Source organism: Cupressus sempervirens, chromosome 4, assembly GCF_028749045.1.
Source record: "Cupressus sempervirens isolate cs-2001-9-10 chromosome 4, ASM2874904v1, whole genome shotgun sequence".
Taxonomy (NCBI): Eukaryota; Viridiplantae; Streptophyta; class Pinopsida; order Cupressales; family Cupressaceae; genus Cupressus; species Cupressus sempervirens.
In genome coordinates this window covers 18,783,182-18,799,469 of record NC_143121.1, presented here as the reverse complement: position 1 = coordinate 18,799,469, position 16,288 = coordinate 18,783,182, and the positions used below count along the sequence as shown (strand labels likewise).

Sequence of the window (16,288 nt, the reverse complement as noted above, 5' to 3'; positions counted from 1 at the left end):
CATCAACTTTGTATGGCTGCCCCGAGGTAACCGATCTTTGTTCAAGTGTACTATAACCAAATTTCCAACTTGAAACTATACATTTCTTCTTTTCAAATCTACTTTAGCCTTCACCTTAAGGCTATTTTGCTGCAACATTTTCCTCACATGCTCATGCACTTCCATCATTGCTTCAGCAAAGTCTTCTGCATGTCCACTCCTTTTCTCCAAGCCATCCATATTTCTGAGTTCCAAAACTCCCCTTGGATGTCTCCCATAAACAACTTCAAAAGAACTCGTGCCTGTGCTACGATTCACTAAGTCATTGTATGCAAACTCTGCCTGAGGTTTGATGGCATCCCAACTACCTCCATGTTCCCGTATCAAACATCTCAAGAGGTTTCCCAAAGATCTATTAACCACCTCAGTTTGCCCATCCGTTTGAGGACGATAGGCTGAACTAAAAGATAAATTTGTGCCCAACTTCTTCCATAAGGTTCTCTAAAAGTGACCCACAAACTTGCTATCCCCGTCAAATACAATACTCAATGGCAAACCATGAATACGAACTATTTCTTTAAAGAATAGTCCTGCAATATAACTAGCATCATTAGTGGTTCTACATGAAATAAAGTGAGCCATTTTACTGAATCTATCAACCACCACAAATATGTTATCATAACCTATCTTTGTCTTTGGTAATCCCATTACAAAATCCATACTCAAAACACTCCCAATGTCTGTTTGGTATGGGTAAAGGCTGATAAAGTCTAGTGTTTGTTGATACTCCCTTTGCCCTTTGACATACAAGACAACCTTCCACAAACTTCGTAATGTCTGTTTGCATCTTGAGCCAATAATAAAATCTTTGTACCAATTCCAATATCTTGTTGAGTCCAAAATGACCACTAAGACCTCCACAATGTTTTTCTTTAATGACATTCTCTCGCATAGAACATTTGGTAATACATAGTTGGCTACCTTTAAACAACAATCCATCTTGTACAATGAATTCAGAAAAATTAGAATGAAAATTATCCTCCAACTTAGTGCAAACCTCATATGCTTCACTGAAATGTTCATCCTCCACATACATTTCCTTCAATGCATCTACACCCATGCTTTGGAGTTGTACTTCTTGCACTATTAGCACTCTCCTACTAAGTGCATCAGCCACCTTATTGGCTTGTCCCTTCTTATGCTTGATTGTGAAAATATAAACTTACAAACTCTCAACTCATTTCATGTGCCTATGATTGAATTTTTTTTGTCCATTCAAGAAACTAAGAGCATGGTTGTCAGTATACACAATAAACTCCTTAGGCAGCAAATAGTGCCTACATTTTTTAAATGCCTAGACCATGGCATACAATTCCAAATCATAAGAAGAATATAATGTGTTGAGAAAAATAGTGATAAATCCATTTCTCCCTTTGTGTGCAATGGAGAACAAACAACTCTTTGAAAGCAATGTAGCCAACAAACAACGTTTAGACAGCGATGCTTAGTTAACAGAATGGGAGAGATATAGGGTGAAGAATGACAGGCTATAAAAATAGTTAAGAGCTATAAAGAGAGTAGCTGAGAAATATATGTGTGAAGGTAAGGGGAAACGGAGGTCGAATTGTACGATAAGCATATAGATATTTCCTTAAGCTTCTAAAAACCACTGTACTTTTAATGAACCAATCCGTTTTTAAAATAGGATCTGAAATAGAACGTAGTAAATTCCATTTTAAATTGGTTTACTTAATTAAAATATGACCGTAGCTGAAAATTTAGAAGCACAGTCACACCGCCCACTAGACTCAGTCAAGTAACGAACTCCAAAGCAAGTGATTTGACACTGAATTAAAATAACCTACTAATATATCAAATGCTCGTACACTAATTTACTTGTTACTACAACTTAAGAAAACTAACGTAACCATTATTTACACATACTGCAGTAGTACTTCCAGTTTAAAGTAGGTCTGTTATACCCCGCATTTTTCTCAAATGTATAAAATAGGTTAATACACGTGCTATAGCCTAAACAAAAACTCAATGAAGTGCTCATGTGTACCCTCAAAAATATCTTTTCATATTCATCGTAAATGAATTGAAATTAAGATTGACACTGTTTGATCACTTAAGTGTCTACAAATTTTCTGGCAGTCAATACATGAAGATTTCTTCTATTCTTATCGAAAATTCATTTAGAACCAAATTATCTCAAAAAAGCACTTACAAACGAAGTAAGCGAAAGACACTTAAAACCAAAGTAAGCGTCCCTTGTATCATTAATTGCAACATTGAGATTGTGCACTGGGTCAGGTTGTTACCATTTTTTCGTGATTTTTAACGTATTGTCATGCTGCTTTTATGACTTGTATTCTTTCATGGTATACAATCATGTTGTCAATACCATTAATTCCTATGACGCCACCTTTAAATGTAGGTATAAAAGAAAACAGATGTATTTTCTTGGATTCTGCTCATAAGTGGCCCATTTGGTTGTCAGAATTAGATGGCAGAATTGTCCAAATTCAGAATTTGTACAATTTCTGGAATTTCAAATACGGCTAACGGTTTTCTAAATATAGTTGGGCCCGTTTAGTTCAGCTAGAATTCACAATGAGAAGATACATTTCTTGCATTTGATTGCATATTTCAGGAAAAACCAGTAGCATATTAGCTTCAAGAACAATTTACTCCAGAGCGTATTAGTGGTCTCATAAACCTTGAAACACTAGAAATATTCAAATATGCGACTGTCTACAATTACAAGTCCCAAGTTTTACAGATTTGGCTTTGTATTTTTAAGTAACTAAACCAAATCTGAAGCCAAATTTTAGCCTAGATAGCATCTAATGCAGAGTTGGAACCTTGTAGGTCTGGGGTGACTCTGCTGAATGAGACCAATCGGCTTGAGCAAGCATCCATACACAAGGATATCACAGGGCTCAACTATCACAAATAAGGTGTCGAATTTGATGTCACTATCCCTCCTAGTGGCGATGTCCAAATATCTACCCAAGCTCCTGAAAATGAAACTACCCAAGCAAGTGATATCCAAATCCCTACTCAGCAGAAATTTTACAGCCAATCAGATTTGGGGATAAGCATCTGAGCCATCATTGTCAGAGACAGTCGAAACCTGGCTTTAACAAGTTAATGGACCAACCATTCTCACATAAAAACCATCATTGACCAAATCCACTCTATGTTTAAAACCTCTGCCGGGATGCTGAATTAGAATAGTTACTTTGTAATCGTTTCTCGTCCTGTAATAAACTCAGAAACCTTTAAAACATACTCTCAAATGATGAAATAGTAAGCCAGACTTCAAAAATACTTAAATTTTATTCGATCTCCCAATGCTCATTTTTGTCGAATTGGAAATAGAATTGGGATCTGTCCAATTCCACCTATTGAGATGGAAAATTGAATTCCAGTATTTGGGGGTGAATAGGAATACCAAACCCAAATGCCAGTTCCTGTTTTGCACATCCAAACTGCGGATTAAAAATTTCAAGAATTAGGTAACACCAATTATTGTCCAATTCAAGCAACCAAAAAGGAATTTTGAAGAAGTTTCAAATTTGAGATTGTTACCCATTGCCTACTTGAGCTTCAATTCTTTGTTGCCTAACCATTGAAATTGATATGTTACAAATGGAACAGTGGACAATCCATTTCACCTTTGTGGGCAATCCGCCACAAACATTTCTTTGAAGTAGCACTGCAGCCAATAAGCAGAGTTTGTACGTCGATGCTTTTACCTAGAGCCTAGATTCAGCCTTCATCATTTCTTCTTCCAATCTGGCACCTCGCAACATCCAACTTACATATGGCAATACAAGATAAAAATAAAAAATACATCTTTCTGTCCAAATTGGATGCTTTTAATTGTGAAGAAGCAAAAATCTAAAAGATGAGATGATTCCAATTGTGCAACTGGTTTACAGTCAATAAGGCAATTTATCATTCAGAAACTGTGTCCATGCTATTTGCTTGTGTAGTGTCAGTCATAAAAGGAAGACAACACAGTTTAGTTTTTTGTGGCCAATAAAAAAAAATTAAATCAACATCATGTGTCTGGTGTTCTTTAAAAACAACCTTACGAACTAGATAACTATCATTCTTCAAAAGCAACATGATACACCAGATATACTATTCGAGCACAACTTAATTAATTTCCTCACTGTACAATAGTTTCAGACATGGTAAAATGATAGTTATGAACAGTACTCAAATAAAAAATGTTTCAATAGCAGCAGCAGCATCTATACTTTGAACTGTACACGAAATCAACTGGCTCAAAATTACAGGTTGCGAAGACTCCGCCATGCATGTTCTCTTCAAAGTCAAGCATTCTAATCTTTTGACATTGGAAACTACTTCTGTGATTATACACAAGCTAGGTCATCCATACTAATAACAATATTTTTTTTAATACAATTATTATTTAAGTGCCAAAATTTGTAATGAGCGAAGAGTTGTCAGATTTGCTTTCACCATGCATCTGAAATCGATTTGGAAAATTTAACTAAAATTTACAGCCAACAAAAAAAGTGGATTTCCTTGCTCTTCACTATCTAACCAATCCAATATCTTGACCGTGGAAGAGTTCGATCCAAAGCAGCTCCATGATCTGAAAGCTTATTGATGCGTGTTGACAACTCGCCAGCCTGAACAAAGCATTGCAAAACATTTAAACTTCTTCCATTGCAGCATATGCACATTTGAAACAAGCTCAGCGACCTCATTTCTAAAAAGGCAAATTCTACAGACAATAATTACAGCACAAATTTTGATTCTATTTCCATTTACATTTACATGTCCCATGCAATAAAACAGTTCAAAATTGTACAAACCTTCTCATCAATCCAAACAAGGGCGTTCAGCTGATTGTTCAAAATGCGTACCACAATATCTAGTGGACTAGCCCCATCAGTTGTGTCCATATCTCCACCCTACAAAAAAACATAACCATCCTTCTCAAATTTGTTTCCTTGAGAAAAATTCACTTGGGCTTGAAACAAGCACTCGAGATTAAGATGCTGCACCTGATTTGCATTTATAGTCTGAATTATGTCTTTAATGTGATCTCCCATCTGTTCTAATTCTCTTTCAACATATTCAGCCTGTTCATACCTGCCAGAGACAAAAAAATGTATTTAGCAACTTACGCTAATGGATATGCCCTGTAATTTCTGTACAAGAATCAAATAAACAGGAGAATATATAAGACACAAAGAAACTTAAGTCATCCTCTTCATATACTTACCACATTATCTTAATATCTCTCACTTATTAAAATTTGTCTCCATCTCTTCTAAAATTGACCAAATAAATCAATGCTATCAGGTTTCCATAATCCATGTCAGTATTTAAATATTGTATACAAGTTTCTGGGTTATTCTATATCAAATTTCTAATCATCAACTCTTGAGATCACACTACCAAATCCATTGTCAACATGAATGAGAATTCAAGGAGATGCAGATAATTGTTTGCAGACCTTGGTTATCAATTTTTTGAGGTGTGAAAGAATGGGAGAGAGTAAGGAATAAACACAAGGACCAAGAATAGCATGAAAATAAAAACCCAAAACTCAAATAAAATAAAAATAAACACCATACAATAGAAAAGACAAACTATTATGACCACCACCTAATGGAGAGCTAAGAACCAAAGACATAAGGAAATAAGCAATTATAATAAAAATATTATTATAAAACCAATAAGTTATTAAAGAACTATAATAAAGCCCATCTTTGAAAAAGAGTGTGTACAAGAAACACACACTGCATCATTCAATCAACAAAAATGGGGGTGAAGATCTTCACAGAAAAAAGAGATTTTTACCCTACGGATGGAGAATAGTGAGAATGGGGCCAAAAGGAACTACCAGAGTGAGGAGGGATGGGTTGCTGTAGGCAAACATCGCAATGGTAGCTCTAGGAAAGTTTATTCATCAACAGGTGCATGGACAGGTAGCAAACATTATCTGGTGTCTGGTTGCATTAACCCTCCTCTCAAAGCCAAAATTGATGATCAATTGAATGCAACAACGGAATTGCCAGGCAAAATAAAGGCTTTAAATCTGTGTATCAAGAAATCTAAGACAAAATTCTCTTTCAATGAAAGTGTCGAGGTTTGGGGGCAGAAAGGGAAAGAATTCCCGCAAACATCTACCTCATCACAAACATCTGAGCATCCAATCACAAACATTTTCTATGAAGAAAGGAAGGTCGCTCCATCAGAAATATAGGTGATTTTGAGCAATGCTTACACCAAGGGATTCTGGCATCACTAGAAAAAGCATGGGATTTTTGCCTTTTGGAGCAGTCCTCTATCTTCCATGGACATAACTATGAAGTGGATGTATGCAGGTCTTGAAGATCAGGTAAGTATCTCTAATTTAAATAATAACTTTCTCTACCTAGAATTTAAATATGTATCTCTCAAAAATTCTATGTTAAATGGACCACCAATTTTCTTCGAAGGGTTTTGTTTAAATTTCTTCCAATGGAAACCCAACTTTAACCCCAGAACGTTGGCAAAAGAGGTAGTTCTTAAATGGGTAGTTATCCAAAATTTTCCCATTGAATCATTACAAAGTAAGATTTGTTACAAATTGGTAATTTGATGGGAGGAGCGGTAGGGATAGAAACCAATTTCCTTACAGTTCTTCAGTCAAATTCCTAATTAAATCACAGATGGAATCTTCCAATATAAAAGCTGTTACGAACCACTCAGTCTACCACTTTCAACCAAGTTCATAAGGCACTCACTGGACAACATTAGAAATGGATCCCAATTTAAGCAAAGACTTGTCTCCAAAGGTGCAACAACTCGCAACAGAGGACAGGTCTTGGACATATCAAGATATAGAAGAAGGGGAGATTGTAGAAGAACAAACGACAAAGGAAAAATCTAAAGTGGTTTCTCTTATTGATATGATACCAACAGACCTTGTCCACACAAACACAGATCTTGAACTATCAAAGCTTAATAAGGATCAAATTATGAAAGACGCAAACATATCCATGGAACACCATGAAGGAACAGAAAATTTAAGAGATGTAATCCTTGAAAGACACAAACATATCCAAGGAACACCTAATGCGGGTTCAGATCATTTACCTGTCAGACTATAGATAGGGGAACCAAGGAAACCATCTAGGAACCCATTTAAGTGTGAAAAAATGTTGTTCTTAGAACCAGAATTTCTTAAATTGATGAACCAATGGTGGAATGAAGAAAAGTTCAAAGGGTCAAAGATGTTCCGTTTTGCAGGAAAAATGAAGACTCTGAAAGAAAAAATCTTGAGATGGATAAAGAGCACTTTAATAACATTTTGAATAGAAAATCAACATTGAGGAAGAACTCAGTAACCTCAACGAGGAATACCGTATAGAAAAAGATCTTTTAGCCAAGCAAGAAGACATTTTAGCAAAAGAGGAATTCATAATAGTACTTTACATACAAGAAAAGTAAATAGGATATTAAAAATTAAAAATGGGAATGGGGAAGTAATTGAAGAACTAGACAATATAGCTACGGAATTTGTGCAATATTATAGCAATATTCTATACAGCCCAGGAAAAGTTGTTGGCTGCAATTCGTAAGGTCATTACTGTAGATAATAACAAACTAATAAATAAGCCATTTACTATTGAAGAAATTAAAGAGGCTCTCTTTCAAATCAATCCAAACAAATATCCGGTTCCAGATGGCTTTCAAGCCTTCTTCTACTAGAAATGTTGGGATATACTGCACTATGACCTAACAAATTATGAAGAGCTAGGAAATTTCAGACCTATAGATTTACGTAATACAGCTTATAAAATTCTCTAAAGAGCTGTAGCCAATAGGATGAAGAGAAGACAAGTTTTGCTCCTAATCAATCAATATTCGATTGTTGCTAATCATAATCATTAAAGAACTAATTCATTCAGTTCAAAAGAACAAGGAATCATGTATGCTAATGAACCTAGACATTCAAAAAGCTTACAACAAGGTAGATTGGAGGTTTCTATGCAAATGTCTGGAAGCGTTCAGTTTCTCAAAGCAATGGATAATTTTGATATTTAAATGCATATAGACTCCAAAAATCTCTCTTCTTATGAATGGGATCCTCACAGGTTTCTTTAACATTATGAATGGGATCCTCACAGGTTTCTTTAACATATCACGGGGACTAAAAGACAAGGATATCCAATATCTCCCTTTATGTTCATAATAATGGCAGAAGCTATTGGGGGCGCAATTAATAAGGCACAAGTTGAATGTCAGATTCAAGGGATACAAGTTACAGCGCAAGTCTCGAACAGAACACAGCAACAATTCGCAAATGACACAATATTACCAGGAAAAAGCTCTGTGAAAGAAGCCCTAAATTTCAAACAAAATAACTCTTACATGAAGCTTCCAGTCAAATGGTGAATACTGACAAATCAGAAACCTTGTTCATATACACTGTTAATGTGTGTAGCTTATGTCAGATGACATTTTCATATAACAGATGTTATTAGAAATCTATATTCATTCTCCAATTAATTGTATGTAATATTTAAATTTAATGTCTATATTAATATATATACTCCTTACCTATCCAAATTGATTAAACTCATAACCCTGTTCGGCACGTTAAATCATGCATTGATCAAAGTATCCTTTCGCTTGTGCCTTTATTAAACTTCTTTTTTAGGTTGTCGGTCCTATACATCGTACAATCTGCTCAGGTCATCATGACATGTCAGTCTCATCGACATTCACGGGCATTCGATGAAATTTATCCCCTTATGTTGATCTGGAGAATAACATCGGTGGAATATCGTAGTTGACTCCCACTTGTGACATATTTATCATGGACTTCCCCGTCGTTGATTATTATTAAATGGTGATTCATTTATAAACCCTCATGAGTCAATTTTCATGCCTCTTAGGGTTAAAGGGGTTTGTGTAAAGTCACACCCCTAAACTTTATAATATATTTATAATAGGTAAGAACCTTCGTTGAAACATATATGAGACATCAAGTGCTACTACAAGGAGAATTTAAAGGCCTTAGGTTAAATATATATTAGGAAATTTTGAGAATTAAATTTATATAAATCTGATCGTAAAATATTAACGAACACCAAACTTGAGATTGAAATATGGATCTATGCTATCATGGGATATAAGCAACAATCCTTTCCATCTAAATAATTGGGTATTCCAATCAACAAAAGGATTAGAGGGGATAAATTATGGGATCAAATTTTAAAAAATCTTGATAAAAAAATAGAAAGTTGGAAAGGCAAATGGCTTACTAACGCAAGAAGATCCACAATAATCAAGGCGGTATTATCAGCAATACCTATATATCATATGTCTTGTTTTCCCCTATCCAATGAAATTAAAAGGAGTCTAGACAGTAAGATGAAAAAAATCTTTTGGCAAGGTGTGAAGGAAACTAAGAAACTTGCATTGATTAAATGGGATAATAATTGTAAACCCAAAGTGTTCGGTGGGTTAGGCATCAAAAACTTCGATTGGCAAAATAATGCTTTAGGAACCAAACTTGTTTGGCGGATGTGTCATGAACATGACAGGAAAAGGGAAAAGATTCTTCACCAAAAATATTTGAACTATTCTAATCCTATTTCTCTTTATCGAACTAAAAAACCATCCAAAGGACTAAAAAACCATCCACAGGGTTCTAGAGTATGGAACTTTATGATGGAATGTCACAACTTGATAAGTAATTATCTAACCTAGTATGTAGGTGAAGGAAAGGATGTGTTGTTTTGGGAAGATTCATGGGATGGGAATCCATCTTTAGACAGTTTAAATTTATCTCCTAATATTAAAGAGGTACTTTCAGCAAGTTGGAGCAAACATGTTAAAGATTACAAAGTTAGCACAGAGGACAAAGTAGTTGGAGGTCCGCAAAGATGATAGTCAGTCTCTAGCTAAGATGACTAAACCGTTAGAGATTATGTCTAACAACCTAGCAAAAATGTGGCATTTAATATAAGTGTTTATCTTAAGTTTACAAATAAGAGCTCGGAAATTAATAATAGAAGGGAATTCAAAGATACTATTGAACACATTAGGGAAAGGGAGTCCACCAAATTGGGAACTACATTCCAAGTTAGAATATGCTCTAATGTTAATGAATAAATTTGAAGAAACCCTATTAATGCATATCTAACAAGAAGCAAATAAAGAAGTAGACTACCTTGCGAACAAAGGAGCTAATGGGAATATATAACAGCAAACTAAATAACGAATTAACAAATTCTGGAGGGTAAACAAAGAACCTAAGTTTAAACACTAACCTCTTTAAAATTCTATTAATTCAGGTAAAAAACCACAACTATCAAGGGGCATTACAAGATAATAATGCCAGCCTAATACCAAGTGTGTACGGTTTGCAGCATCAACATGGGCATTTGATAGGAATATGATGAAACAGCAGTGCTGCAATGTGATTTTCCATTAAAAATTTTGATTTGGAAGACTCACATGTTGAAAGCAGGATTGTTTTCTGAAAAGTGATATTCATCAATGGTTTCAATATGCATAGCAGACAGTAGGGGTTAGTAGTTAATTAAAGAGGAACAAGAAACCAATATTTGATCTAAATTCCAGAACATTAATTGTTCATAACCAGCAAATAAGCATACGAGAAAATTCACAAAAAGGTGTATTTATTTCCTCCAATATCCAAAAGTACATATTTAAACCAAGGGGTTAACTCAAATAACCATCAAATGCGTTACTGTATTATACAACAGCAATACAATAACATGCAAATATCCAAATGATCCAATCTTACAAACAGCAAAAACAATCAGATTGGCAATATAGACAAAACCTGTAGGAAGGCTAGGTTTGCATCAAACCTTCAATGCTTCTTCAAGAGTTTGCGTCCTCGAAAAAATAACCAGCAACTATTTCCAGCTCCCAAATTAATATTTGTTTTTTAATATTATATTCTTCACATATTCCCATGTGGAGCATGTTGTACCTTTATCACCTTTCCCCATGCGATGCACATTCTTTCAAGCAATGTAGGATAAATCACCTTTTTGTCCTTTAGTCACTTAACTGAACATAGTACCTTTTTAAAATAAAGTGACAAGTTAAATGACTTAAAAGTCACTTAGCCAGTAAACCATATAATCGTCAAGCATTAAAATAATTGACCTGACGAACTTGGATAAGCACACGCAATAGCTTGTTGGAAAGCTCTCGGCAAGACGCTTCCAAACCAACACTAAGATATCAAGAATACTAAGCTCTGTTTACTTACTAAAAATAGTAAGCATTCGAACAACCTGCCAAAAATTGCTCTGATGGGTTTGAAACTGGAAATGTCTAGGTCAAATCTCGATTGGAACCCATAAAGAACCTTCTCGCCCCTGAAAACTAGGCGAAGTGAGCCGACAACACTGAATTATAATGTCCCAAAAAAAGGGAACATTAAAAGGCCTCCCTTCCCAAAGATTGCTTGCCCTCAAGCAATCCGCTCATGCCTGTCGAAATCAAATGCCAGGATCCCATACTCGCCTCGAGAATAAGGTTCTACAGCTTAACCGATGTATCCCGACATGCATCTTCTCAAACTCAAAACGGTGATACAATACAATAGGAATCAATGTGCCAAGTAATTGAATGCCAGGATCCCACGTCTCCCCATAAAGGGACACCAACTGCCATGTGTTGTTGCCCTGTGTGCCAATACACTCAGTCAAGATGAAAACCTCACTCCATGAGTGACCCTGTGAGTCTCTAGTGTCAAGTGAAGATGGGGACCCAAAAAATAACCATATCCACCCCAAGAAGATAGCAACCAAACTCTCCATTTAGCTCCCCAACCAAAGGTAATACCTATGGATGCTCCACCTGGATCCCAAGTAAGGACTCGTGCGCTGTCTGAGATACCACTGACCAATTCCTGTAATATCTTCACCACTGTATCATTGTACCACTCCTGTAATATCTATTCCAATGTCAATGATAGATCTGGTCAATCTGACTCCACCACCATATCACTCTGGTGGAAAAAGAGTAATCCTAATCTCTGGAACTCTGATATGTCAGAAAGCTGAAACACACATATCATAATCATGTGATTGTGAATGTGTAGCAACAGCACATAATACACCTGATGTAAGATACTATTAACACCTAGATCCCCGACTACCCAATCAACATGATCCTAGGTAAATGAAAGAGTGGTTGGTGAATCACCAACAACATGAGTGCTAACACTGTATTCAATATCCTGCTAAATAAAAAATGTGGACACCTCCTGAAGAACTTATGATAATGTGTGTTCTCCCCACTCTCCAGCAAATAACTCATTGACCCTTGAAAGCCAAATAGAATCAGCGAATATATTACCAACAAACATAGGCAAATAACTGATAACTGGAGTATACCAGCAAGAAAAATCCCCAATCAACAAGTAGGCCGTGGCCATCTCATAAGAGTTGGGTGATAAAACTCTAAGTAAGCTGAAAAATCCCTCAAAGCATGCTAAGGATAAATCTAAACTTCCTACTCCAACATAAGTACTCTCGCTCATGTCAAAGTCTTCATAAAAAGAAGTTTCACTATTACTTGAAACTTCTGAATTATCCTCACTTGTGGTATCACTAACCATGTGCTCATGTGAAAATGTATAGTTGCTGTCATAAAATTCAGAATTTTCAGACTCATCATCTTGCTGGTCCATAGAATTTTTCTCATCATGGAGTCTCAAACGGAAAACACGTGATTGAATTACATTGTTTGTCTTCACATCTACCGACGTTATGAATTTTTTCAATGATTTGCGTGATTTCTTGTGCCCTTGAACCACGGTTATCTTCTTCATAGGTGGCTGCCCCACTCGTTTGATTTTCAACGTTGTGGATGGAGTAATGTGTTGAGCTCAATTGAAGGTATAGCTCATCTAGCTCACTCTCCTTGTCTCTTCCAAATTTAATTGCTAGATCTCTATCCATTAATAGTTGCAAGTACTCATATTTCATCATTTTCAAAGTTTCAAAAATAGTATGTAAAAGAGTACTTGTGACACCACACACATTCCCCTGCCTTTCTTCTATAACAATCTTCCGCATGAGATCCTCAATCAAATTAAAAGAATCATCCATCCTCGTCAACACTTGGACAATCTGGTCCTCTTTGACCAAAAGCATAACCAATAAGTCAAGGAGTGATAATGGTTTTTGACCATCTCCTTCAAACACAAGTGGGTTGTTCTCCATAGAGTTTTTTGATTTTTCATCATCTAGGTGAACAACATTTTCAAATATATCCTCTAACTCAATGTGTGTTAGATCAGCTATCCTGCTTATGGTCCATTTGTTCCTCCTCAAAACTTGACATAATTTTCAGCCTAGTATCATCATAAAATTCATCCAGGATAATTTCCATGTCCCCAAATAAGATGCTGGTATTTTCTATCTCTACACAAGATGGGGAGTTGCCAACGTTGGTAGGTTAGTCAACTCTGCTATATGGGCCATCAACATGCTAATCAGAAGGACTAGTGTGAACAGCTCCATAAGATACTTTTGTCTTCCAATTTCTTGCTAGTATACTTGTGTCGTTATTAGTATTTTGCATATTATCATCCGAAGGTTGCTCTTCTTTTTCAGTATTACTATCAAGTTGATTAATGTCTTCCTTATGCAATTTTCTGTAATTGTCCTCTGCAAGGAGATCTCAAGCCAATTCATAGTATTTGTTTCTTATCATAACCGTCTTGTTTTGCAACTCTAGCTGAAAGTCCACATATTCCATGCAGGGTAATTCATTTTGAATCTGTGTAGGGAATTTGTTGTACTCATCATATATGATCATTATTTCAGTCCTCGTATCAGATTGGAAATTTTGGGTTAACTGTTATTGCGATTTAAAAATGTCTTTGTGAGTTAAATGATCAAGAGCAGCTGCAATTATTTGTCACAATCTATAATGTAGGCTATATGACTCTGACTGTGCATATGATGACATTAATTTATGATTCAATAATAATCAATTTTTGACTGTGCATATTATCATCCGAAGGTTGCTCTTCTTTTTCAGTATTACTATCAAGTTGATTAATGCCTTCCTTATGCAATTTTCTATAACTGTCCTTTGCAAGGAGATCTCGAGCCAATTCATAGTATTTGTTTCTTATCATAACCGTCTTGTTTTGCAGCTCTAGCTGAAAGTCCGCATATTCCATGAAGGGTAATTCTTTTTGAATCTGTGGAGGGAATTTGTTGTACTCATCATATATGATCATTATTTCAGTCCTCATATCAGATTGGAAATTTTGCGCTAACTGTTGTTGCGATTTAACAATGTCTTTGTGAGTTAAATGATTAGGAGTAGCTGCAATTATTTGTCACAATCTGTAATGTAGGCTATATGACTCTAACTGTGCATATCATGACATCAATTTATGATTCAATAATGCCAAGAATAAGAAGCAGATTTGTACAGGGTTGTCATTCTTGATTGATGCTGACTGAAGTTTTGTAAAAGGAAGTCCCAAACCCCCATCTACAGGTATGATATCATTTGATAAACCAATCTTCTCAAAATTGCAGTGGCTCTCAATGAATGGACTTTGACTGTGGTGACTTGAGGAAGTTATGGCTGGGAAGTCCTTGTTACGATAATCATAATCTCATGTCCAGCATAAGTAACAATAATTACGGTCTAAACTCCTTTGGTTGTATACAAAAGATGTCACTTAGCATTTCAAGCACCTAAAAACCTGCCCAAAAACTCCTACACATCTGCACATAATATTCTAATGCCAGTACACATGCTGTCACGAAAATGGTTCAGCTATCAGTTCAGCCCCCCCTTACTATATTCTGCAACTGATACCACTGTATTACTCTATACTGAAATTAAATAACAATGGGTCACCAAACTGATAGGAATTCTGTCGAACACTTGCAATGTAACAAGGATATGATATGGCTTACTGTTTCATGTATTAATACCATTAAAATATTTGCCTTGCAGTCAATGACAGTTCAAACACTATCCAATTCACCATTCGGAAATAGAGAGCTAATTTTTAACGCCACAGTAATAACTCCTAACAGCCCCGAACCAATGGCAGATATCTAGAGTTTTGAGTGCATAGATTATATTTAACAAATACACACAACAAGAACAAGGACGTATGTGCAAAAACATTCACAGGCCCGAGTTTCTGGAGTACCTTGGAGCCCCTAAACCCTTGATTTTTAAGTGCAGATTCAAATCCAAACAGTAAATTAGTATTTGATCTAAATTCCAGAATATTATTCATTCGTAACCAACAGATAAGCATACGAGAAATTCCAGAAAAAAGTGTATTTATTTCCTCTAACATCCAAAAGTACATATTTAAACCAGGAGTTAACTCAGATACTCATCAAATGCGTTACTGTATTATACAACAGCAATACAATAACATGCAAATATCCAAATGATCCAATCTAACAAACAGTAAAAACAGTCAAATTGGCAATATAGACAAAACCTATAGGAAGGCTACATCCAACCTTCAATGCTTCTTCAAGGGTTTGTGTCCTCAAAGAAATAACCAGCAACTGTTTCCAACTCCCAAATTAATATTTGTTTTTAAATATTATATTCTTCATATATTCCCATGTGAAGCTTGTTGTACCTTTATCACCTCTCCCCATGCGATGCACGTTCTTTCAAGCAATGTGGGATAAATCACATTTCTGTCCTTTAGTCACTTAAGTGAACATAGTACCTTTTTAAAATAAAGTGACAAGCTAAATGACTTTAAAGTTACTTAGCCAGTAAACCATATAATCGTTAGGCATTAAAATAATTGACCAAACGAACTTGGATAAGCACGTGCAATAGCTCGGTGGAAAGCTCTCGGCAAGACACTTCCAAACCAACATTGAGATATCAAGAATACTGAGCTCTGTTTACTTACTAAAAATAGTAAGCATCTGGACAACCTGCCAAAAACTTCTCTGATGGGTCTAAAACTGGAAATGTCTAAGTCAATTCTTGATTGGAACCCATAAAGAACCTTCTCGCCCTCAAAACCTAGTCAAAGTGAACCGACAACAATGAATTATAATGTCCCAGAAAAAGGGAACATTACACATTCATCTTGGCCAAGAAAGCTATATATGTGCACGAATTGGCAGACGTCTTAAAAGGGGTACCCACAAGAAAGCAAGAAATTCCTCAAAAGTCAATGTATTACCTAATTTATATGTGTGAAAGCTCTTAGTTGGGAAGTTCTTCTTGGTGAAGCTCTTGGTGTGAACACTCTTCT

At 35.7% G+C, this 16,288-nt stretch overlaps 1 protein-coding gene across 1 annotated transcript in view; it reads right to left on the bottom strand.

Moving 5' to 3' along the window:
- Positions 1–4,132: 4,132 nt before the first annotated feature.
- The window catches only part of LOC149559707 (uncharacterized), a 97,317-nt gene continuing 85,161 nt past the window's right edge, over positions 4,133–16,288 (bottom strand). The window contains exons 7-9 of the mRNA XM_089824256.1: positions 5,031–5,118; positions 4,839–4,937; positions 4,133–4,652 (exon numbers count right to left, since the gene is read on the bottom strand). Coding sequence (XP_089680382.1) covers positions 4,560–4,652; positions 4,839–4,937; positions 5,031–5,118 — 280 coding nt within the window. The 3' untranslated portion in view covers positions 4,133–4,559. The remainder of the gene's footprint in view (positions 4,653–4,838; positions 4,938–5,030; positions 5,119–16,288) is intronic.